Source organism: Lemur catta, chromosome X, assembly GCF_020740605.2.
Source record: "Lemur catta isolate mLemCat1 chromosome X, mLemCat1.pri, whole genome shotgun sequence".
Classification (NCBI taxonomy): Eukaryota; Metazoa; Chordata; class Mammalia; order Primates; family Lemuridae; genus Lemur; species Lemur catta.
In genome coordinates, this window is record NC_059155.1 from 43,729,029 (window position 1) to 43,755,050 (window position 26,022).

The window sequence follows — 26,022 nt, forward strand, 5'->3', positions numbered from 1 at the left end:
TAGGAAGCAATAACAGAAATAAATCTGGAAAATCCTATAAATATTTGGAAATTAAATGATATACACTCTAAATCAGGGGTTCCCAACCTATGGTGAGTTGTATAATTATTTCATTATATATTACAATGTAATAATAGTGACAGAAATAAAGTGTACAATAAATATAATACACTTGAATCATCCCAAAACTACCCTCCCCAGCCCCGTCTCCAATCCATGGAAAAATTGCCTTCCATGAAAACGGTCCCTGGTGCCAAAAAGGTTGGGGACCACTGCTCTAAATAATACTAGGTCAAAGAAGAAATGAAAAGGCAAATGAGAAAGTATTTTGAACTGAATGAAAATGAAAATATAGTATATCAAAATTTGTGAAGGACACGTAAATCAATATTTATAGGAAAATTTATATCATTAAATGCTTCTATTATAAAAGAAATGTCTAAAATCAAAATGTGGTCTGCAGAACAGCAACATTAGCATCACCTGGGAACTTGTTACAAATGCAAATTCTTAGTCCCTGTTCCTCTTGTGTCAAATTTAGAAAATTTACAAAACGTCCTACACCCAAAGAATCCTGCAAGTGATTAACCCTACAAATAATGCTTCATTTGCTAAAAAGACCCAAATTACAAAAGATGTAGGTACAGTTTTTCTTGAGATCTGCAGAAAGGTAGAGGACAAACATCAGTGGGGAATCTGACCCCACTGAATAATTTCCTTCTGTTTATGCTAGGCCCTCCATGTGAGAACCAATCATGTTCACTGATGAAAAGGAACAAAGACATGTTAAATCTAATTGGCTGATATAAAGATAATTTGCTGGAAATATAGTTTTATACCTACACTTGAATATGAATTTGTCTGATGTTGTGGAAAGTCACTTCAAACAAAATATTGAAGCCCTAACATAAGCACTAATTCAGAAGCACTAACTCCTATAGTGGTAGGCATCATCTTTCCAACTAATTCAATGCAACAATCTCAAGCAGATCTGGTCTCTATTGAAATTTGCAGGCTCACATTTTTCCTGCTAATCAAGATTAAACAAATTCCACATGGCATCAAAATAGTTAACTGACAAGTTATAGATGAGAATTTCAATAAGAACCTAAAAGCAACATTTGCCATGGAAGAAATATAATATGGGTAATCTATCCCGTTTAGTATATGACAGTCTCCAAAAATAAAGAGAAAAATATAGTGAAGTTCTTCCAGTATTCTAGGCTCCAGAGGAAAAATATAATCCATTCTACACCAGGTTTCCTTCCTCTCCTCCAATCTTTGCTGACTTTCATCAGCTTTGGTTCTTTCTAAGACACTGCCTTTTGCGCTTTTCTGTGCTTTTGAACAGAGGCCCACAACAGCTGCCTATGGGGCTATGAGAGTATAATTAATCAAGTAATCAGCCAGCCACCACTGTTAAAATGTTTTAATACCAATGCAAAATAAGATCGGGGTTTTACAAGCAGATTTTAGAATGCAAATATTGATTCCTAAAATGGTTTCTCTCCCTTTCAGAAGCTTAAAGATGAACACATACAAATCTCCAGGATATTTTTTAAAGCATGGTATGTTTTTTTTCCATTTTAATATATCTACAGTTGACAAACATGCAAAATAACTAATTTCCAAATCAAAGCCTCTAGTAGAAACATCAAAATTAAAATGAAGCATTTTAATTTATTTATTGGACATGAAATCCAGTGAGAAGCCTCCCTTTCCCCCACATCTCAGAAAAACCACCACCAATTCCTTTCTAGAGGATTGATAGCATTAACAGTACTTGGCTCTCCCTTGTCAGCATCCAGACATCCCTGGTTCAGGCTATGTGCATTAATATTACAGTTCCAGTTACTGAAAATGCCCTGCCATCTTCTTCACTGCATTTCAGCTTGGCAAGACACCTACAACAATGCACAGTCTGGAAAATGAGCCATGAAGAACATAACAGCCTGACTGAAGAATTAACCATACATCCTGCGTCTGCCAATTGAGTGAGGATATTAATGGAAATGTAAAATTCCAGGAGGAATTCTTTTTTCCTCCTCTCCAAGTTACTAGCACGTACATGCCAGGAAGTAAAAAGTAGAGGAAGGTGACAACAACTATATACATGAAACTTCCCTAGTGCTAAAAGCAAACTAAACAAAATGCATACTATAGTAGGACAAAGAACTGACTCTCATTTGTGTTTTATCTGTGGCTGCAAGCAACTTCCAAACTAAGAGGCTCATGAATTAGGGAATAATTTTAACACACTGAGGGTTCAGCAATTTGCATTAGGATATTATTAAAATTTCCATTTTTCTCCAAGAGTTGTATGTGCTTCATTGTTGAATTTGGTGCCAACAGTCAAGAAATAACCAAATAAGATAAACTTCAAATATACCCACTTCCAAAATTAAAAAGCATCTTTAATGCATTTTCTTTGCCATTCCTCAAGCAAATTAGTAAAACAAATAGAAACTCAAAACATAACTATAGTATTAAATAAGATAATTCATTTTCCTTCAATAACTTAGTCTGTTCCAAAGTATTTCTGTCCAAAATGTGTAGGTGCAGCAGGATGAACTTCAGTAGTTAAAATTGTGATCTCCGGAAACTCTTGAATGATTGATTTGGCACCTTCAAAAAATAAAGGAAAAATTATTTTTATGACAGGATATTTTTTTAACACCAGTCAGAATTCAGGGATTTTATAGTCATTGATCACTAGGTCTAACATTGACCAAGGGAAGAGAGTAATGACCTTTAGATATCTAGTCATACTTGGTTAATCTCTGTTCATATAATGTTTATATAATGTCTGATGTCTGAAAGGCTTTGATAGCAGTCAGACTATGTCCCCACCCTCTAGTACATTCTTAAAATCAGATTGTTTTATATCCAAGATTTGAAAAATACAGTTATTCTGTTGGGAGCGGTCTCTGATTACGGGTGAGCACATAGCCAATAGAATCATTGCTGGGAGCCTTGTCAGGGCCCTCTACCAATCACTTCCCGCCACGACTACCTGCAATGGTATATAAGCCCACGGTCCTTCCTGTTCGGGGTCTCTCGCCATGTAACTAGACTAGATGCCTCATTAAACTGCTGTTGGAAGAACTCCAGTTTGTTGCGTCGTCCTTGCAGGCGAGTGCGGCGCGACAAGTGGTGCCGAAACCCGGGAACTTCTCGCACCGGCGGAGACGACCTCTTTGGAGGTGAGTTCAGAACCACAGCAGCTGGGGCGGCTTTATTTTGGACCCCTGCCCTCTTCTGACGCCGGCACCGGGTGCTTGTGACCTACCCCATGGGGAACTCTCCTAGTTATCCCTGACCGTGTCCTGCGCCATTTTGTGCAGGACGTGGACCGGGTGGCCCCATGGTTTCTCCACTCGGGGTCTTTAACGATTCCGAGTTGGGATAAGCTAGAGCAGGACCTTCGCCGTGCCCGAGAGTCTGGTCCCCTTTGGGAGTGTGCTCTCCCTGTGTGGGCACTGGTGCGCTCCTGTTTAGAGGACGACCGTTGCAGCGGTCCGGTCCGGGAAGGTCAGCAAGTACTCAGTGATCATCAAGATAGTATGTCTGAGAGAGGCAAAGTGGGTCCGGCTCGGCCGGGGCGGCCGAGGAAAAGGCCGGAAAGGAAACGTAAGTCCGCGGGTAAACAGGAACGGCGGGGACGCCCGCCGCCTGAAAGGGACACGGAGGAGGTGGCTCTCAAAATGGCCTCCCTCCACATGTCGGCTTCCTCTTCTTCCTCTCGTCCTTCTTCCTGTTCTTCTTCATCGTCTCGCTCTTCTTCCCGTTCGCGTTCTCGCGAGGCGGAGGAGGGGCTGTCTCCGCAGGAGAAGGCGGAGCTGGAGGCGGCGGCGGCTAGATATGAGGCGGAGCGTAATCGCCCGCCCCCGTACGCTACTGCCCCTCCTTTTCCCGTTGCGGGATCCGCCCCTCTAAATATGGAGGGCGGAACCTCGTTTGTGCCTCCCCGAGCTAGAAAGAAGATACAGAGGGAGTTTGCTTTCCCCGTCTTTGAGGACGCTAATCAACATCGCTTTCACGAACACCTAGATTACCCTAAACATCCCCTTCTTCAGTTTGCACTTCGCAATCAGCTTATCTTTCCTCATCTGACTTCCCCTGAGCCTCTAATTGGGGCTACCATTGTTTATACTGACGGGTCATCCACAGGCACCGGTAGCTATGTAATCAATGATCAGGTGTTTACAGCCCGCTTCGCTTACTCTTCTCCCCAGCACGTTGAATGTGCTATCGTTGAATTGGTTCTCCGAACCGTGCCAGAGCCCCTTAATATAATCTCTGATTCTGCTTATGTTGTTCAGGCTGTCCGTCACTTGGAAACAGCCCATTCTCTTAACTCTCGCAGCACGGTGTTCTCCTTATTCTGTGCTATCCGTGCTGCCATCCATTCGCGCCGGTCCCCATTTTTTATAACGCACATTCGGGCCCATTCCCTTTTGCCGGGCCCCATGGCGCGCGGCAATGCCCTGGCGGATCATGCCACTCACGCTTATTGGGTTGGCTCTCCGTTGGAGGCAGCTCGCCAGTTTCATTCTCTATACCATACTCCTTCACTGACGTTACGTCTCAAATTTGGCCTCTCGCGGGCAGCCGCACGCGATATTGTGCTGCAGTGCGCGGCCTGTGCACCCTTTCGTCCAGCACCTCATGTAGGTGTCAATCCTCGTGGTCTTCGGCCACTCCACTTGTGGCAAATGGACGTCACTCATTACTCCTCCTTTGGCACTCTTTCTTATGTCCATGTTTCTGTTGATACCTGCTCTGGCATAATTCATGCCACTCCCTTGACAGGTGAAAAGGTAAGTCATGTCATCACCCACTGCTTAGAGGCTTGGGCTGCCTGGGGTAAACCTCAGGTTATCAAAACTGACAATGGCCCTGCCTATACCTCACAAGCTTTTCATCAATTCTGCACACGCCTAGGCGTGGAGCACCGCACGGGCCTTCCCTATAACCCCCAGGCCCAGGGTATCATAGAGCGTGCCCATGGCACCTTAAAGGCCTATCTCAAAAAACAAAAGGGGGAGACGGGGACGAGCCCTTTGGGCTTACGTACCCCTAAGCCTGTGCTCTCTCTCACCTTGTTCACTTTAAATTTTCTTTTGCTGGATGATCAGGGGCGCTCTGCTGCGGACCGCCACGCCAACCCCGGTTCCCCTTTATCAGAGCAGGTCTTGTGGAAGGATGTCCTGCTTAACAAATGGAAAGGCCCGGATCCGGTTGTGAGCCGGTCCAGGGGAGCTGTCTGTGTTTTCCCGCAGGACACTCCTGATCCAGTGTGGGTCCCGGCACGCTTAACGCGGCGAGTGCAGCGGTTGGCGGATGTGGAGGATGCAGATGATGGGGCATCCGCTGCCGGGGATGCTGCTGCTCCTGACCTTTCTGCTGCTGGCCGCATCGGTGACGACGGACCGGCGCTGGGCCATCCTGTCGGTGTTCCCGAGACCGATGCCGGTGACCCATGATGCCCAGATCTTCCCCCGGCTGTTCGCTACTAATGCCTCTTTGGGCCTTGCCAATCTTACATGGAACTCCTCCTCAACATTTGAGACGTCGGTCCACGCTATTCAGCAGCGTAATCTGTCTTTCCCCTCCACACCTGTTTGCCTCTGGCCCCCTTTTATCTGGATCACTGCTACTTCCTCTGGTCCTGGTGTTCTCAATTGCTCCACGGCAAACTGCTCCTATGCCCGTTGCTGGAATGCCTCCAGCCAGTCCATGGCAATTGTTGCCCGTATGCCTCGGCATATTCCTTGGCCGGTGGAGGCTCCTAGCTCCTTGACCCTTTTCCGACAGCGAAGAGATTTTGGCATTACTGCAGCTGTAATTTCCACATTGGCAGTGACTGCCGCACTGGCAGCCGCTACGGCTGCAGCGGTAGGCTCTGTTCAGACAGCACAGACGCTGAACAACCTATTGGCATCTGTGGCTACAGCTCTGGACACACAATCCGCCGTCAACGCGCACCTGAAGGGTGGTATCATGATACTGAACCAACGTGTGGACTTGGTCCAGGAGCAAATAGATGCCTTATGGCAGCTGGCACAGCTGGGCTGCGAATGGCGTTTCACAGGACTATGCATTACCTCAGTACCGTTTGATAATGCTTCCGCCGCGGCCAACAAGTCTCGTCAATTATCTGCTATGTTGACAGGACACTGGTCTAGTCAATTTACCGCCCTGACCCGGCAGTTGCAATTGGAGATCACCCACATTAACTCCACACGCCTGGACTTGACAGTGACCAATGGTCTCTTTCCTACGTTTCAGTCAATAGTCCGAGGACTTCGGGACTGGGCTGGCCTGGGGTCCCTAGGGTTCATGGGGATCCTGGGAGCAGGTTTCGTGATCTGGGGGTTCCTGCGCGTTCGTGCACAGCGCCGCAGGGACCGAGTGGTGGTTACCCAAGCCCTAGCCGCCCTCGAGTGTGGTCAATCCCCTGGCATCTGGCTACAAATGTTACGCTCCGAAGGTCAAGACCGCCTCCCCTCTCGCACAGCGTGACATGGCCCATGCACTCTGAGGGGTTTCCCCATTGCACCAGATTGTGGCGTGTCACCCCCTTACCAGCCGTTGCACCTCCCAGAGTCTCTGCTCATTGCACGGGAGACGGTGGCCTTTGCACCTGCTTCAGGGACTCCACCCCCTGGATCCGGACCTTGAGGTTGGAGTCCCCAAAGCTTGTGTTGCAAAACAAAAGGGGGAGCTGTTGGGAGCGGTCTCTGATTACGGGTGAGCACATAGCCAATAGAATCATTGCTGGGAGCCTTGTCAGGGCCCTCTACCAATCACTTCCCGCCACGACTACCTGCAATGGTATATAAGCCCACGGTACTTCCTGTTCGGGGTCTCTCGCCATGTAACTAGACTAGATGCCTCATTAAACTGCTGTTGGAAGAATTCCAGTTTGTTGCGTCGTCCTTGCAGGCGAGTGCGGCGCGACATTATTCAGTTACAAAAACTTTTCCCTTGAAAAGTCTTTTTTGTTTTCTTTTAAAGGCGGCTGAAATAAAGTGAATACAGGTCCTTTTTAAAATGAGGATCACACATAAAATGATGGTTTCCCAACAAGAGCACTGTGAAACAAGCACAGACTTCTTTGGTGTGTCAGAGCATGCTAGCTTTTTAGAAGTTAAGACTCTTTGGAGGAGGGAAACAGGCAGGGAAATGGAATTAAGACTAGCTGGCACCCCAGTCAAACTAAAAAGCCATAGCAAAGCTACCACAAGGTAAGATTTTTTCAGCTATAATGTCAAAGAATAGTATACTATTCTAATGTATACTATTAGAATTAAAGATATTATTTTTCTATTCCCAAAAGCAAAAATCTTAGTAATTAATTATTGGATTATCTCAATGTTTTCAGTGCCACCTGTATTATATATAAATGATGACCAAGAAAATCACCATTTGTCACCACCAACATTTGAACTACAGGTAATTTTTGGTTATGAAACAGCAAAGTAATCAAACAGGCCACAATTCCTATATAACAAAAGCTACTGAAAGCAGCCTTCCCAACTAGATGTCATGTAGCCTCTTCAGGGTTGGCTGAGACTTAGAAACTTTGGAGGTCAGAAAACACCTGACTAGAAAAGCCATATATTCCTTTCTTTTCAATTATGAAGGAAATACAAATTCATTGTAGAACATTTGAAAAAAATGCCAATAAAAAACTTAAAAATCAAATGAAAAACACTTAGACCTCCACAATCCTAAGACAACCTCTATTAATACTGTGTGCATTTTGAAACCAAAATTGAAATAGTTTTGCATAACTGTCTAGCCTCTCATGCTGAAGATTTATGAGGTTCCACGTCTGATTTTGGTAGTTAAAACAGTGGTAATTTGTATTATAGCCATTTCTAGGTTGGTGAGAACATTTTCCACTATTCTAACACTATTAATTTTTACACTGCTTTTTTACATTTCCCATGTACATTTTTTGATACCATTAAATATTTTCAAAAACATGATTTAACAGTTACATAATATTACATCCTTTAAAATATATATATATATACACATATACATACATATATATTATTTATTTAACCATTTCCTTACTGGGAGTCATTTATGTACTTTCAATTTTTTATTATATCAAATAACTCTACAATGAACATACTAGAAGCTAAATTCTTACATGTATCTATGATTATTTTCTTAGGACAATGTTCCCAATTGTCCTATACTATATGGCATTAAAGCCATGATCTTTAGTTAGGCACACCTCCCTCAGGAAATGGAGAACACAGGTTTCTCACCATGCCCTTTGAGCAGAAGTCTAACTTAAAAACCTGTCCTTTACTTCACACTGCAAAGCTCACTTCAGTAAGACCATAGGGCTAGCTAGAATCTTGAGTTTCCTGCTCTTTGGAAGCAGTTCTCAGGCTCAGGTGGGGAGCCAGAGGAAACAGGAATCTTTTAGCCATTTGTAGGTTCTACCCAAACAGGGCCACAGAGAAAATAATTGCAATTTTTTTCAATAGGTTAATTCATACTTCTCCATTTGAAATGAAACATTAGAATGGTGGAAAATGTTATCACTAAGCTTAGAGATGACAGACACAAGTTATGACTACCAAAATTAGATTTAGATTCAAACATGGAAGCAAATAAACTTTTCCGCAGGACAAATAGCTAGACAGGTACACAGTTATCCATCTCATGACCATCTGGAGCCTCAGTTACTCCCTCACGCTGAACTCACCATGAGGAGTGGAGAACAGACTGAGTACGATGATAACACTGGGTTGAACTCCATGTTCTATAAGAACCTTGACAGCTTCAATTACAGTATTTCCAGTGCCTGAAATCAAAAGACAACCAAATACATTAGCATTGTTAACATGTACTTCAAAATGTCTTTTAGTGTCTTTGAAGTAAGGTCAACATAGTAATCTAACATAAGATACCACTAGGTAAAGCTTCATTTGAAGGTGCTTGTTCTTTATCAATGTTATTTTCAATAATGGACATGACACATATACTTTTTAGTTATCAAACACACAACAAGCCCTAAATTCATTTAGTATTCGAGGTATTGTCTCTCCAGGAGACCATGCCATGTGTGATTTGAGTAAGCTTAGGAAAGAGGACAGAATAGCAGGAAAAAAAATATTACCTCCAGAGAGGATAAATTCTTGAGAAAATCACTGCTATACTCCTTAGGCTAGAGAGGGGTTATATTTTAATATATTTTCTGTGTTCTATATATTTTGCTTCATTAGATCCTATGCTTCAATGTGTTCATTTCTGGACATAAGGTCTTTGGAGCTAATAAAGTTTGACTAATGTATATTCTCTTATTACACAATAAAAATTCCCCAGTGAACTGCCCAGGGCAACTCCAAATCCAGCTGAGAAAAACACATTTAGAAGCTGTTTTTGCCTTTTATATAAGGGTACCTAGGAGGCAGGCACTAAGTTGAATTTATTTTATTTTTATTTTTTTTGAGACAGAGTGTCACTTTGTTGCCCGGGCTAGAGTGAGTGCCGTGGCATCAGCCTCGCTCACAGCAACCTCAAACTCCTGGGCTTAAGCGATCCTCCTGCCTCAGCCTCCCGATTAGCTGGGACTACAGGCATGTGCCACCATGCCCGGCCAATTTTTTTCTATATATATTTTTAGTTGTCCAGATAGTTTTTATTTCTATTTTTAGTAGAGACGGGGTCTCGCTCAGGCTGGTCTCGAACTCCTGACCTTGAGCGATCCACCCACCTCGGCCTCCCAGAGGGCTAGGATTACAGGCGTGAGCCACCGCGCCCGGCCTCTAAGTTGAATTTAAAGCCTAACCAAAAGTTACAAATTAAACTCAAGCCACTCACTGAGAATTGGATACATCAGAAGGACTTTTCTCCGGTAAATGTCTGGGGGAAACTTGGCATAATATACTTTGGCTCTTTGTGTGTCCTCATCACTCTGAATCAGGATCTTTCCAATTCGTATAGATCGACAGCAATCTCGTAAACCTTGTTCCATTGCCTCACCTTGAAGAATAAAAAAAAAAAAAAAAAGGAAAAAGGGTTGGGAGACAGACAGAATAGGTCCAAGAGTGGGCCAAAGCCGAGTTTGTGACTGTTAGTAATATAAAAAGGACACTGTCAAGAAGGAAACAATTCTTCTGAAGCTAATAGCTTTTATTTCTGATATGCTCATATTTCATACTTAGTGCAGGTCAATGAAACCAGGTTAAGGGCTGGTCAATGAAACTAGGAAAAGCTAGTTTTATTGCTGGCTTACAAGTTTTAGAGCTGTCATGTTTCCATGATTACAGAAAATAAAGTGTTTTATTCAGCTGCTCCCTGAGTTTTTTCAATGTCAGGAACATTTTTATTCCAATTATTTTAAAGAAGCCTTTAACCCACCTAAATTTGTCACTTTTATCTGAAAAAATACAAAAGATTTATGGAAGGATAAAGGCTGTAGACCAAAAGATCTCCTTTTAGATTGAGGTGGCATAAGGAGACATCACTTAGCTCAGCAATGACTTCACTGGCAAAGGTTTTGCTGTAAACAGTGAAAGAGCAGTATATTGTTCCCCTTCCTTCAGAGAACCACAGCCACCACCACCACCCCTTGGTTTCTGAACACAGAACTATTTTTGAGTCTGAATTTCTTTAAGGAAATCATTCTCAGGCTATCTTCAAGATTTTAGGCCATGTCAGAATTCTACTGATACTGGTATTTACTTAATATTTGTCTTAATTTAACTGTTTTCATTTAAATTTATTTTTAAGAGGAAACCTGATTATCACTAGTGTTAACATGAAACCAGTTTCTTCCTAATACATATGAAAATCAACAAATGGCTGTTAAGGTTAAAAACAACTCTGTGCATCACCCCAAATCATCTGATATACACTAGTAGTGCAAGGACCATGCTGGTGCCTTTAGGGAAGGAGCTGAACTGAAACAGAAGAAACTGTGCCTTAAAAGTTCATTGTCTTCTCTAATTTTAAAAAGTTAACAACATTATTCTGTGAACACTATCATTGCTTAAGAGCTACCTTCTATAAAAAACAAACCTTAAAGCTTCTAATTTTACTTGAGGTATTCAATTGTTCACAAACAGAACTTTATAGCCATAAGAGAAAAGTACTGTTTATATGTTTAAAAAATTAATCCACATATTTCCAGTGCAACTGAGTGGGGCTTCTACCATATATGCAAAAAAATGTAAATATTGTGCAAAAAAATTAAGCTTAATGGCAACAATAATCTCTATGTAACAGGTATAGGTTCTAATCATAGGCATGTGACTTTACTGTACAAAAATTGGTTTAGAAGGGTAATCAGTTGGACTCAAACACAAAGACAACATTTATAAGACCAACATATGGAAATATACAGAGTCAATGACAGTTAAGTGCTTTTGCCTAGATGGTCACATACTCATCAAACATAAAATTAAAAATATTGAACGAGTCATTCAATCCATCTCCTAGCAGGGTAGGACTTTTCCCTACAACAGAAATACAACAAAAATAGCACGAATATTTTTTTCCATTCAGATATTCAAAGTTCTATGGGCCTGAATTTATGCCATATTCCCTCAGTCTTCAAACTGTCGTGTTCTCCCCAAGACAGCATCATCATGTCCTCCTATCCTCCCACCCTCCCCTGATTCTCCTTGAAAGCTGGCTTGCCCATGGGAGCAGGCCACTAGACTAAGGAAGATGCTATGCAGTTAAAATTAGCCAAACATGGCAGCACACAGGCCAAGACTCTGAGGCACCACGAGGACAGACAACACAGGTGGTGAGATTTAAGCAAAGGCAGGTTGTAATTATGACAGACAAGCCTGCCTCTCTCCTGGAAAACAGCAACCATTTCTATGCATGCAAAGAGACAAAATCACACACACGCGAACCTACCACTTCTCATTATGCTGACCCCACAATTTCCCTTCTCAAATTTCACTCCTTCATACTTGTACCCTGTTGGGAAATAAAACCAAAGAATTTATCTTTCATCTTTTATTGGAGCAACCTACTTATTTTATAAAGTCCCTATGGTTTAAAAGCAGATGGGTACAGAGCAACCCTTGTCCAGACACACTGTGTAATGGTGAGGTTCCCTATGAAAGTAATGAGATGAATCATGATTTTCCATACTTATTTCTTAATTCTTCATAAGAAACCTGTGGGGATAATGGGGAGAGACAGACTTCATCGAATGGGAATAGGACTTATTATAGCATGATATTCATATACATGTTCTTCAAATTGAATTCAAAGGAGAATCACTATACTCTGAGAATGCTATATACCCCATCAATTCAAACTAGGACCCCAATGTGAGCCACAGCAGAAAGCTTATGCATTCCATCCCTTTTTATGAGCCTCCATTGTGCCTTAACACATTAACTGCCAGGTGAGTTGTATTGTGGCAACAATACACGCTAGTTTTGAGCCCGGAGCCTCATGAAGCATATGTAACTCACACATCTCTTTACCTTGGGAGCTGTGTGAACTATTTTTCAAGTTGCATATAACTCACACACTGAAAACAATAAAAAATAACAAATTTTTCATTAAACTAGAAAGGATCATTTTGTTTTTAAAGTTTTTATTCTATTTTCATAATAAAACACTACGGCCCCATGGAAAATTTTTTTTGTACTGTGGCAGTCAATGTGTTAAAAGTAGAAGAAAGAGGCTAAAGTAGTTATCAAGACATGTTTGATGCTTGGTCTCATCCTGAATTTGTATCAATTATGATATGCAACAAGCTCAGGGCCCAATTTTCATAAAGTCAACCCTTCAAATAGAACAGTTTTCCATTACTTACTAAAACAATATCAGAATTTCAAATCTCTGTAACAGAGATCTTTGGCTACTTTCTATTAAAAAGAATAGAACAGGCCAGTGCAGTGGCTCACGCCTGTAATCCTAGCACTCTGGGAGGCCGAGGTGGGTGGATCACTCGAGCCCAGGAGTTTGAGGTTGCTGTGAGCTAGGCTGATGCCATGGCACTCTAGCCCAGGCAACAGAGTGAGACTCTGTCTCAAAAAAAAAAGAAAAAGAAAAAAAAGAATAGAACAAAGTACCTTCTCCAATTCTCATCATTTTTAGTTTTCTTTTTCTTTTTTATTTCTCATCTTTTTTTTTAACCTGGAGTTTCACTGCCAAAGCAGCCTTGCCCATTTGTTAACACCAGCAGCTTCCCCACAGAGGTGAAGATAAGTTGCCAGCAATTCTTAACTCTAGTCCCAATGGGCCGTCATCAGAAGCAACACCTGCATGCTGAAGAATATTTATTAACCTTCAACTTGAATTGACAAGCAAGCCATTAACAAAAAGTCACCCACACAGATTTCTTTCCTAAATCTCTCAGACTTTTTAAAGATGTTTAAAAGAACAGCTCCACCTAGACTCTTCATTTTGCATATTGATTTTACTCAGACTGCCTTCCTTCCATCTTCTCCCATTCTGGCTCAGAATTTTTACAAGGAAAATTTGACAACAGCCCTGGTTACCTGTTGGAGTCGTCACCATGCATTCTTTATATGGCAGCTGATTCAATCCCTCTTCCACAACAAGTCTGATCTAGAGAGTCAAAGAAGAATAAGTTGAGAACCCTCTGAGAATCTCCTGCTAGCTGTTAGCCTCAGAAGCTGAACAGCAGGCAGAAAGTCAATAGCACACTAGGCAAGGGTTGAGCTTATAGAGGTAGGAAGGGGTCCTCTATCATGTGTTAGATACAGGGATAGCTCCAAATGCCAGGCTGCTTGCTGCTAGGTATCCAACCACAGTTTGGCACATGACTGCCACCAAAAGGCTCCAGTATGCCTTCTAATTCTCAATCAGTCCAGGCTATGAGGGATACAAAACTCCAGCAAGTGACAAGAGTCTTAGCAGGCACCCTTCCTTGGAAGTAATATACTTCTGATTACTCTGAAAATAGTGCCCACTGGGAATTTCTCTGCTTTGTTCAGTACCTTTAAATTGGTGAGTCAGATTATTTTTAACAAAGGTCCACCAGAATGTAAATACAGCCTGGAACTTCTTTTGAGAAAATAAATGAGTGCATGGATTGAACCAATTTACTGAGCTTGAAAGAAGATCCAGTAAAATGCATCAGGCCTCTCAGCTAAAAGAAAGGCTCATACCAATTGTAATATGTGGTATAAAGGAAAGAATCACTCAGAACTACTAGCAAAAACAAGATATGGCAATCCCATGAGCAATCAGGGCCTACTATAATAAAGGCAGTGCTGAGTCTGCAATGCACATTTTCTCCAATCAATATTACATTACTGATTAAGAATCAGGAACAGCAGGGAGAAGCACCAGGTCCCATGCTCCGTTATCACAACACAACACCCCGCTGCCATTAAAAGATCAATTCGAAATGAGCCAGGATTTTGTCAGCCTGCAGCTTCAGACAGAGGGCCCAGGAACCTCATGAATACTGCACATGCATGCATACTCACCTCTAGCCACCACCTTCTGTGGAGATTTATGCTTTTTATGAACAAATTACAAGAGTAGAAGAGGATTTTTTTTCTTTGAAGAGCCTAGATCTCCTCCTCCTAGTAACACTCCTCTAAAGAGTAACTCCTGCCCCATCCCCTGTTACCCTGGGATAGAAATTAGTATGTCCAAGTCTTACAGGAGAGCATAAACTAGAAGAGGGGCAACTAAAATATAAAGAACTCAAGGATCTGAGGGCCAGTGAAGCCAACCCTGACAAATCCAAGATAGAATTAATGTTCACTATGATGGGCCCCTTGTGCTAGAGGAGATAGTGTACTAGAAATCCTCAATAAGAGAAACATAAACAGCTCCAGTCTGTACCACAACCACAACCAACCCTCCCCCACCCTATAACAGGACCTTCAAAGCCAACCACAGAGAAAGAGAGGTCCAAAGTACCATCCCCTTAGTTCCTTATTTCATTTGGCTAATACATGCCTGCCCTTTAAGGGAAGCATCTTACGATAATCATGAACTTAACTCCTACTTTCTATAGGAAAAGAGCACAAGGAAAGCAAAAGAAAGAGGAACCACTTTCTTTTTTTTTCTTTTTTTCTTTTTTTTTGAGACAGAGTCTCACTCTGTTGCCCAGGCTAGAGTGCTGTGGCGTCAGCCTAGCTCACAGCAACCTCAGACTCCTGGGCTCAAGTGATCCTACTGCCTCAGCCTCCTGGGTAGCTGGGACTACAGGCATGCACCACCATGCCCGGCTAATTTATATATATATATATATTTTTTTTTTTTAGTTGTCCATATAATTTCTTTCTATTTTTAGTAGAGACAGAGTCTCGCTCTTGCTCAGGCTGGTCTCGAACTCCTGAGCTCAAACGACCCGCCCACCTCGCCCTCCCAGAGTGCTAGGATTACAGGCGTGAGCCACCGCGCCCGGCCCAGGAACCACTTTCTAACAGTGAACACCAAGACCTCTCTTCTCTCCACAGCAGCCATTAAGACGTAAGTTCCTTCAAACCTGTCTTTTGGTTTGATGAAAGCATAAAACACAGAATGACTTAACTATTGCCTCAGGAACATCAACCATATTTACCTTGGTACTATCTAAGGGTTATTACTGCCCCTGAAAGCTCAAGTAATTTTAAATAGAATTGGTCTCTGAACCAGGAATATTTAAAGCCAAAAGCAAAACAGAAGTTGTCTGCATTCTATTGGAATAAATCCTCCAGGGAAAATCTAAATGAAAAGTTTCATGCCTTTTTCCCTCACATTCCCTTTAATAATCTACCTACTACTATTTGATTATACATTTGGGGGTTAATAATCCACCTTTATTTCTTTTCCAAATGAAATACTGATAACAGTATTTAGATTGTAAATTCCATGAGATCAGAGACTATGTCTACCTTCTTCACTGTTTTATCTCCTCTCTCTCAACACACCCTAGCACAGTGTCTGACTCATATGAGTTCAGCCTATATTTCATGAATGGATGAATACTAATAACCACAGCAGAACATGTGTCAACCTCATTCCAAGCAATGAACACACTTAGATATTAACACAAGAAGGAAACAGTGCCTACCCTGAAAACAAACCAATTTGGCCTGAGATCCTCTCAGATCACAATAGCTAAACAGAATTGGACTTGGTCAATCAGTAATTAGGAGAAAGTGTAGACAGGCCAACTTAGTAATTTGCATGTGAGGATAGTACAGAAAGGAAGAGGCAAAATTAACATACTCTTCCCACGTAAAGTACAACAAATGTTATTAGTTTTTGTACACTAGCTGGATACCACAAGGGTAACTACTAGGTCTCTTTATATCTTAGGTTTTCTTTTAATGTACTTCACTTCCCTAAGATGGGGCACTTAAGAGTTGCTGAGAACCAGGTTCTCAATATCTACTTGAGAGGTAGTGATATCTCAGAACTACAGGGAATGAGTTCATGGGCAATGCTTGGAGGTGAAAGGAATAGAAGCAGAGCTTTAATGCAACAGTAGAAACAACACTTCAGAAGCCTAGCAAGATGGTGGTTACTTGGTACAATCTCTTTCACCCCCAGAATGCTCAAGAACAAAAACACCCCTTGGCCTACCCTGATCATATCACTAGGTATAACAATGAAATGAAAATGGAAAGCCTCCACTTACCAAACGATCCGCAGAAAACATGAAGTCCCCTCTACTGGCTGTCCTAAAAAATAGTACAAGTTTTAGTCTAAATTAGAGCTTTAAGGTAATATATTATTTAATACAAATTATTTAATACACTGATATTAAGATCTATTACATACCAAAAGCTTAAATGCTTACATGTACAGACTTACTGAGGCAAGATGCTTTTTACTAGGATACAGGCACCTAAATGGGATAACTTGATAAATATTATTGAATATGTTTATTTGATACCAACATTAGAAACTAGAACTGAAAAGATCATGCAGTCCTGCGCTGAGCTGCCCAAGTACATATTATTCAATCAGGAGATGAACAAAGTTACCCTTGGAGGGTGACAGCAAGCCCACAGCATAAGTTGAGAGAAAACTCTGTAGTAAGAAAAGCAGGTTCTCCCCATCCTTCCCCTCAATTCACCTTAATCTAAAACCCGTATTACCAAGATAAGTAACCCATCTACTTTCTAATCCTTTTTGGAATTAGAATGATACAAACAAATATTCCACTTTTGCCACTGCTTTAAAAAGCATGTAACCTAATTTCCAAGACCTCTTTCTCAAATGATTGACAATTTATTCCTTTTGCCTTTTTGTCAAACAAGTACTTTATTCCCTAGATCTTTCTGCCATTTTCCTGTACATTTCCTTCTGGTGAATACCTTCATATCCTAAAGTACCCAAGTAATAATAATCCAGGGTTGTGCCTACCCACAAGCTGTTAACCAGCCAAAAAGGGAGTGTTAAACACCTAATGTTTTTTTTCTGTACATAAATATCTAGCATTGTTCCTCCTCTTTCCATAAAAGTTAAACGTTCTGACTAAATGAACTAATTTCCAGCTTATGTACTTAAAAATTCCCATCTCCCTATCAATAGCATACTTAAAATACTCCCCAACACAGCATCAAAATGGCATATGCAAGCACATATTATCTCAGTATACCATTAATCATCAGTTTTTTTTCCCCTCAAGCTGCATTCACTTTCTCTGACATGGAAAAGCAATGAAATATCCCTGTCACAAATGATATTAGGTTTCTTGGAGTAACCACAGTTCTATCATATTACAGATATTAACTGTCTAAAATATGAAGTATAATCAAGCGATAGCAAGAATATAGGTCTCTATTCTTCATGTGTAAATATTCCCCAAACTCAGAAAACTCTGTCCACACATACCTAAACACAGAGAGCCCATCTGAACAGGCTGTTTCATGTACCGTGGTTTTTAAGTGGAACTGTATTATTACATCAGCACCTTTCATTTCTATAATTAATCTTCACAACGTGCTTGTCAAGGAAGTAAAAATCAATGAACCACAAAAAATACTAAAGCTTAATCCTGTTTTAGACTTCAGACCCATACTGTTCACTTTAAATCAACTTAGAAATTAAAGTAAATCTAGAATACAATAAGTTGACTGCATTTTTAAAAAATCCACAGTGGCCTTCAATATCACATTCAAATCCTTAACATTGTTAAGACTAGAGTTTTATAAAGCAGATATTTACTTATTGGATCAATAAAGCTGCATGTATTCTCTGAGCCCCGACTTTAGACCAACACTGGACTGAATTGTTAATAAAAATGTTTTAATATAAACCAAACCCCAGGTCTTATTCACTCCACACACTTTGTTTTAAATCATAACTCTATTCACTTTTGTCTTAAAACCATTAAAAACAAATCTCTCCTACTAGATAGAAACAAAGCTTTTAAAGACATATAAATCACCTTCTGATAATAGACTCAAATAAAATCTAATGTAATCACAATGCAAAAAACACTCAAACGTCCCTGGAATATGCTAAAATATAGCTAAATAATCAAATATCAAACATTTAAACAGACAGTGATATCCAGGCACTCGTAATCCAAATCATAGAAATCTAATTAATGTTAAGATGAGCATCTTTTAAACTGTACAAACCCCAAACAGGTTTAACAATGCAGACCTAACCATATTTGAGAATATACTTTTCTTGACACCTCCTCACACACACAAATATATCACACACCTGTAGTAACAAGATGAAAACCAAAGGCAGCCATTTTAAAAAGTGATATTCACACTGAAGCAACAAAAGAATGAGATTCATACTGGAAGCCAAATCCTCATTTTAATGTGGACTTGGTAAGCCTGACTCTTTTCTACTTGTTAAGTAAGACTATCTATAAAGCACTTTAAAATTTCCAGAGAGGCTGCAGCAATTGTGTATGTTTAAAAATATGTATGTCTCATAGCAAATCCAAACCAAAATGAAACCTCTTAAGAGTCTCACTGATCTTTCTTTCAAAAAGCTAATATTAACAGATACTTATTTATCATCCATAAAATACAGAAATATGAAAGAGATGAATTTTTTATAATATTAAAAAATTAAGAGCAGAGATCTTCTACCCTCTTCTTACTAGGCCTTACTACTACTACTACTACTGGAGTGATTCTCTAGCATGACATCTTCCTTCGGGATAACTGCAACTTCAATTCTCACAGAAGAAATCACAGCAGTGATCATTCTCTGTTGTTTCTCTCTATTCAGAATAAACTTGGCAAACTCCTACCTTCGTTTTTTGTTTTACAAAAATCAATTTAACAGCTATATAGATACACGTGTGTGTGTGTGTGTGTGTGTGTGTGTGTGTGTATAAGCCCAAATTCACAAAGACTTATAGAACTTTTCTTAAAAAGGTCCATAAGATACCTAATGTTATACACACATTATTCCCTTCTTTTCCAGAGGCCACCATTTATCAAAAGCTTCCTTGGTGCCAAGTAGCAGCAAGCACTTTTACTTTTGGTGCATTATCTCATCTACCCCTCACACAGCCTTAAGAGGTAAATTCTATCATCACCACCACTTTAGTGATGAGAACAGTGAGGCTTACAGAGGTGAAGTATTTCAAGGTTCTTCCCTGAAGAGAGCCTGAAGCTCTGATTCCAAATCCCTGAGTAAAGCCATTATTTATATTTTGCTTTAATAAGGGCATGTTTACTGAAAGGTAGGCAATTTTTCGATGTATTTTAATGATATTTCTTTCCCTGTGAATCAGAATGAGATATATACGCAAGGCAAACAATAAAGCAATGAAATAGACTGGCAGGCAAATAAAACATCATTAAAATGTTCCTTGTGAAGAGGGAGTTTTTATAATATGACTTGTAAAAAGTATGTACTAAGGTTATCATATATAAGAATGTACCCTTTTCAACAATGATTAAAGGAAGATCTTCTGACTCATAACTTTAAAACAACTTAATTTAAATAAAATCCTAGAAGCACTGAATTAGTTGTCATTTCAAAAGTTTAAATACATCATTTTTTTTCTGCAGGAGGATTATACACAAGGATTGTTTGTAGCATTTGAGGCAGGAGGAAACTGGAGTTGAGCATAGGGTTGCTAGATTTAGCAAATAAAAATACAGGATGCCCAGTTAAATTTGTATTTCAGATATTCCATACGATATTTAGGATATACTTATATAAAAATTACTCATTGTTTATATGAATTCAAATTGAACTAGGCACCCTGTATTTTATCTGGCAACCTAAGTTGAGAAGGAAGAATTAAATGGACTCAAACTCAGCTCTAATATGTTTTTGTTTAGTTTTGTTTTTTGTTTTTAAGCAACAGGTTAAAGGAAAAGTGGAACAAAAAAGCTTTTCTGGCAGGTTCAAACCAAAGGAATGTTTCATTTAAAGTTAATGTTTAGTGAAAGCATTGAAAACATAATCTTGACATCTGTAACTACTTTATTATGTGATCACTAAAATAAAGAATAGTCCCAAAGTTTGCCATGGTATACAGATGATTTATAAACGATTTTCCTTCCTTCACCTTCACAAAACCTAACTCTCAGTGAAGTACTTGGAGCAAACCTAATGCAATGTGAAAAGTAAAAAGAAAAAATAGCTTTTAATACTTGCCAGGTGTTAAGTCATAAAGGCCACAGCTCTTTAGCACCTTCTTAATAAGCTCATAAAATAGTGTCATTAATTATTGCACCCCAAAGCAGAGTTCAATGTAAACATTCAAAATCAGACAGAAAAATAAGAAAAACTATCATTTTCTCTTATTATTATGATTGCTACATTAATGCCCCTATGTGCCAGGCATTGTGCCAGGCCAGACCCTCCTTGGAGCCCAGACTAGCTGGTAAAACATTATAAGGATATGTCCAATAAATATTATAACAGGGGTCTGTATAGCTTAAAGAGGTGACTTCCTCCCTCTGCACTAAAAGTCTGTTAGAAAATTCACCAGGGAAACACACAAAAAACAAAACCATGTGCATGTTTTAAACAATTTGCAGGTCAGTTTTTTTCTGTGGTGGGCATTTTGGTTTTGTACAAGTTGAAGGGAAAAATTGTGAGAGTCCTCCAGTCTTGGGGTGATACCAGTTTCTCTAGGCTGGTTTTGTCTAGTGTGTGGAATCCCTGGCTTACCCTATACCCCAAATCTGAAGCCTGGCAAATCACCACACAAGGGAGACTGGCCATTCTCACAGGGGCAGTGGCCCCGCCTGAGCACAACACAATCACCTGTTCTCTTTGTAAAGCTACAGATGATCAGGTTCCAATCAAGATTACACAAACAACCTCTAAGGTTGGTGGTCAGGAACTTGTATTAAAAAATCAAAAGAACTCCACATACAATTCTGATACACAGCTTTGGTTAAGAACATTACATTACTAAGTCACATGACTCCAATCACATTAGGCTGCACTCACATTAGGGTTGCACAGGATGTTCATCCATCCTGAGGTTAACTGTCTCCTCTCTAGGTGACTTTAAAAAAAAAGTCACAAGGCTGACTGTGCTCCTTCTTTAGTGTTATTTCTTGGACTGAAATACTCGAAGATTACTCAACTTTCATCCAAGCAGCCTGCTGAGGCAATGCCAAAGCCCCTCCTAGGATAAGCGTACAGGAAACATTCAACAGCTCACAAAACAGCTTTACTCTAATGTTTTAGGAGACCAAAAAAAAAAAAAAAACCAAAAAACTGGGCAGCAAGGATGATCTTTTAAATACACTGCATTGCCTTAAATATGAAGTCATGAACTATGTTCACAGAAAAAGTGAATTACACTCAGATTTTGCTGGGTTTAGTATATAAAGGGAGTGAGAAGGGAAGGATGTGTAGTTTAATCCATTCCAACAGCAAAACAAACAAACAAAAAAAGAAACCACATAAGTGAAGGAGTCATTTATTTTCCCAAGTTCACCACTGACACATGTATGGCTGAGTAAATTATCTGCTCAATTGTGTTTAGATTACTGCACTTTCAAAGAGGGAGAAATTCATTTCCTTGAAATTCAATTAATATAACCAGCATACTATGTTTCAAATAATATGCATTTCAAAAAAATTTTTAAATCAGTACAATGTTCTCAATCTTGCCTGCTATATATATTTTATATATATACACACACACAGACACATACACCTACATACACACAACATGTACATGCAGTACTGCTTGCTCAACCCCCATTTCCCCATGCCAAAGTCAATTCACAATGCAATCCCTTCACTAGATATATGCTAAGGACCAGGAATAATGAAAGAAAAAAATGTACTCCAGTGGCTTCTATTATTAGACAGTTCCATAGTACACATATTTGCTGTCACATCAAAACAGAGAACAGCATAAGCCTGGAGAGAACAGGGTGTAACTGATGGCACCTTCCAGAACTAGACCTATGTAAATATAGCTCCTTTTACCATAGGCATCCTATACCAGCCCCTTAGAAAGGCTAAAACCCAGTATTTCTTTTTAATCAATCTCTAGACAGAATTAGATCCTGGCTTAAAGCTGAAAATGTGAAATAAATTTATTGTGCTTTCTGTCCCATGTAAACAATCTGAAGTAGAAATTTTAAAATGATTTTACTTTTTTTTGCTGTCAACATTGTTACAATTTTTCTTAATAAAAGCAGATATAATATCAAAAAAAAACAGGTATTGTTTGTGTGAGGGGATGGCAATTTTTTCAAGATAAAGAAACAGAAGATAAAGCCTCTGTCAACTGATTTGATTAACAAAAGCAAAACTAAAAACACTGCCCTCAGCCTAAATAAGCATAAATTCATTATCAAAATTTATAATGGGCCTTTCTATACTATAACAAAGCAGGATAAAAATTATCTAGGATTTCTCAGTATTGATTTTCAAAATAAGAATGCGAGTTCCATGTACAGTTAAATTCTTTTTACTGTATTCTGAAAGCTCAAGAAGACTGCACTTATGGATGCAATCAGAAGCATGCACAAACCCAAACATGAAGGTTTGAAATGCCTTAAATGTGCACAGCTCTTCACAGTTTATAACATATGTTCACAGACAGTATCTTGCTTTAGCTCCCAGGAGCTCCATGAAATATTACCAACATCCTCATTTTACAAATGATAAATCTGAATGAAGCACAGAGATGCTAAACATCTTGCCTAAGATCACTCATCTGGATCCTGCTGTCTGCTTCCAAACTCAGAAAAAAAAAAAAAAAAGATTCCACTTACACCCAGGGTTACTATGAACATATAACCCAGGCTTTTCTGATGTGAATGCTGAAAGCCATGCCCTTTCCAAGCTCTATAGCAACAGGTTTTAACCTTTACATTATCATAACCCTTTGTAAAATCTAATGAAAGCTAAGGGATCTTCACCCCATAAAAAGGCACATATGTGAATGTTCACAGCAACATTATTCGTTACAGCCAAAGAGTGGAACCACCCAAATGTCCATCAACTGATGACTGGTTAAACAAATTGTGGTATATCCGTACAATGGAGTGTCATTCAGCCATAAAACAGAATAATATATTGATATAACAAGGATGAACCTTGAAAACATTATGCTAAATAAAACTAGTCACAAAAGGACCATGTATTGTATGATATGCAATGTTCAGAATAGGCAAATCAAAAGAGATTAGTGATTGACTAGGGCTAATTGGGTGGACTGAGGGGAAATGGGGAGTGACTGTTAATCAGTATGAGGTTTCTTGCTGGGGTGATGAAAATGTTCCAAAACATTATGGTGACGGTCACATAGCAGTGAGCATACTTAAAACCACTGAATTGTATGAACACTATTTGGGTGACAGGCACGCCTAAAGCCAGGACTCAAGTATTACAAAAATGATCCATGTAACCTAAAACATTTGTTCCCCCTTAAGATTTGGAAATAAAAAAAAATGCTTATATGGTATGTGAATTATATCTCAATAAAGATGCTATTTTTAAAAACCATTAAAATGCACATACAAATAAAATTTCCCAGATAATTTCTGAGGGTTGATTAAAGCCCTGAAATCCATCTAACAGGTGCAGTGGAGTCCAAGACCCAAGCTTAGTAACTCCTGTTCTACAGAAACAAGAATCATCATCACATTTTCTTTATTTTACAGAAAAGTTTTATTTTAGCTGCCCCACCACAGCTAACAAGCCCATGCTTCCCATTTTTCATCTGTTATATCACATGACCACAGTAGTTTTCAATATCAGTACATTAAAAACAGTTAAATAGTATAGTTTCATTAATATAATTTTAAGAGCCAGAAAAAAACCTTTAGCAATCGAGTGTCTACTATTTGGAAGGCATTGATGAAATTCAAAATGTAATTAATGTACATTAACAAGACTGTAATGTGTGGGTACATGTGGAAGAGAGAAAAACTGCAGGCGGGGAAACAAATTAGAAGCCTATTACAACAGTATGAAGGAAAAGTTACTCGAGTCTGATTTAGGGAGTGGCATCCTGTCATTCAGCAGCCATTTTTAAAAGATCAAGGCATGCCCCACCACTGAAAAAGGGATGTTGTGACATGCTGCAGCTAGTCATTTAAAGTGCTGTCAATAGGCTGGGCATGGTGGCTCACGCCTGTAATCCTAGCACTTTGGAAGACCAAGGGCAGATGGCTATGACGCCAGGAGTTGTTCCAAACCTTGGGCAACATAACGACCCCCGTTTCTGCAAAAAATAAAGTGTTGCCAATAAAGAAAACAGTTGTTTCTCATCACGGTATATATTTCCCTTGAGAATACCTATCTACAACGTGGGTTTAGAAATTTCAAAATAGCATTTTAACATAAAGTTCCAGTTACACTGGTTTGTGAGATTTTGAGGGGCCAAAGGCCCCTTTGGGCTCCCTTTGACTCACTAACTATGTTCTTTAAGTTTACAGTAAAACAATCTTGGTAAGAATTGGATGATAAGCTTTCATATGACAAAGTAAACCTGAACTCTGAGACTAAAAGACCTTAGACGAAATGACATTTGCAGCAGCAAACACTAAAGGGTCAAAGGAGCACAAGAGAATTTCCTTGAAATTGCTTCATTTCTATTTGTAAGCCTGAGGTGACTGGCGGTAGGGCATAACCTTGGGTGGTAACCATTTCTAGGTTATAGATTTACCACGTGGACAGGCACTGGGCAGATAGCACAGGGGCGTTTATCATCCTGGAATGGCCAAGGACTCGTGTCACTTAGAGAGACAAAGAGGCCTCGGGCTACCTAAAAGGTTTCCTCCCTACACAAAGGGATGTTAAACACAGGGACTAGGAAAAAGAGGGGTGGCGGCTTGAGTCATATGACACCCCCTCCCTCCACACACACACACCTCAAGGAAAAGGCCCTGCCCCAATCTCCAAAGACGAGTTTGCCAAGTCCAATGTTAGGGTGGGAACTGACACGCGGGTAGAGAAGAATTTTCAACACAAAGCTTAAGCTAGAACACTACTCCTTAGCCCTTTTATTTTCAGTCCCCGCCCACTCCACGCTCGAGAGACCCTCCACTTTCCTTTCTCCTTCCGCTGTCGGCTTACTTGTCCCGGATGATGGTCTGCAACTCCCGGATCTGATCATTCATAGGCAGCAGCTTAAGCTGCGCCCCGATCTGCCGGGAAAGTTCGCAGCCCGCTGGTGCTTCATAGTTGGTACTGTCACCACTACCATTGTTGCTCTCAGACTTGAGGCCGGCGCCGCCGCAGGCCTCAGGATCCCGCTCGGCCGGCACGCTAGCACTGGCGTGCCCCGTGTGGAGAGTCAACTTGGCCATGGAGGCGCTGTTTACCCCGGCATCGTCCGGGGCCGGGTCTCCGGGTCGCAGTGACTCCGGGCTTGGGGTTGAGGCAGAGTTTACTTGCTGGTCGTGACAGGGCATGGAGTCCAGACCCCAGAACTCCGTGGCCATACACTGGGCCCCGGAAAGTCCCCGCTGCTACCAAACCCTAAGGATAACGGGGGGCGGGGGCGGGGAACGGGGCAGATTCTCACGTGCTCTTCCAGTCGCCCCTGCCTCCTCAGAGCCCCCAACCCCGGCTGCCCTCTCACCCCTGGGCCGCCGTAGGTTCCTTTTAGCACCCTGTATCCCACGCCCG

General features: G+C 40.4%; 1 protein-coding gene across 2 annotated transcripts; it reads right to left on the reverse strand.

The window, feature by feature from the left end:
* Positions 1 to 1,417: 1,417 nt before the first annotated feature.
* UPRT (uracil phosphoribosyltransferase homolog) lies at positions 1,418 to 26,022 on the reverse strand. Of its 2 annotated transcripts, XM_045538060.1 has the most exons (7): positions 25,468 to 26,022; positions 16,613 to 16,655; positions 13,506 to 13,575; positions 11,902 to 11,964; positions 9,853 to 10,014; positions 8,735 to 8,833; positions 1,418 to 2,625 (listed from the first exon to the last, which is right to left on the reverse strand). In XM_045538060.1, the coding sequence occupies exons 1-7, from the start codon at positions 25,833 to 25,835 to the stop codon at positions 2,519 to 2,521; spliced, it is 912 nt and encodes a 303-aa protein (XP_045394016.1). In that variant the 5' UTR covers positions 25,836 to 26,022; the 3' UTR covers positions 1,418 to 2,518. The 2 variants fall into 2 exon arrangements, with proteins under 2 accessions (XP_045394016.1, XP_045394017.1); XM_045538061.1 differs by lacking the exon at positions 9,853 to 10,014 and having other exon boundaries at positions 25,468 to 25,998.

What these genes read in the sequence shown, in the direction of transcription:
- UPRT (XM_045538060.1), bottom strand. Translation starts at nt 25,835, where the DNA reads ATGGCCACGGAGTTCTGGGGTCTGGACTCCATGCCCTGTCACGACCAG. An exon ending in TGTTTTCTGCGGATCGTTTG is followed by an intron (nt 13,576 to 16,612) that starts GTAAGTGGAGGC and finishes TTGACTCTCTAG; the next exon opens with ATCAGACTTGTTGTGGAAGA. An exon ending in TCTGATGTATCCAATTCTCA is followed by an intron (nt 8,834 to 9,852) that starts GTGAGTGGCTTG and finishes TTTTGATTTCAG; the next exon opens with GCACTGGAAATACTGTAATT.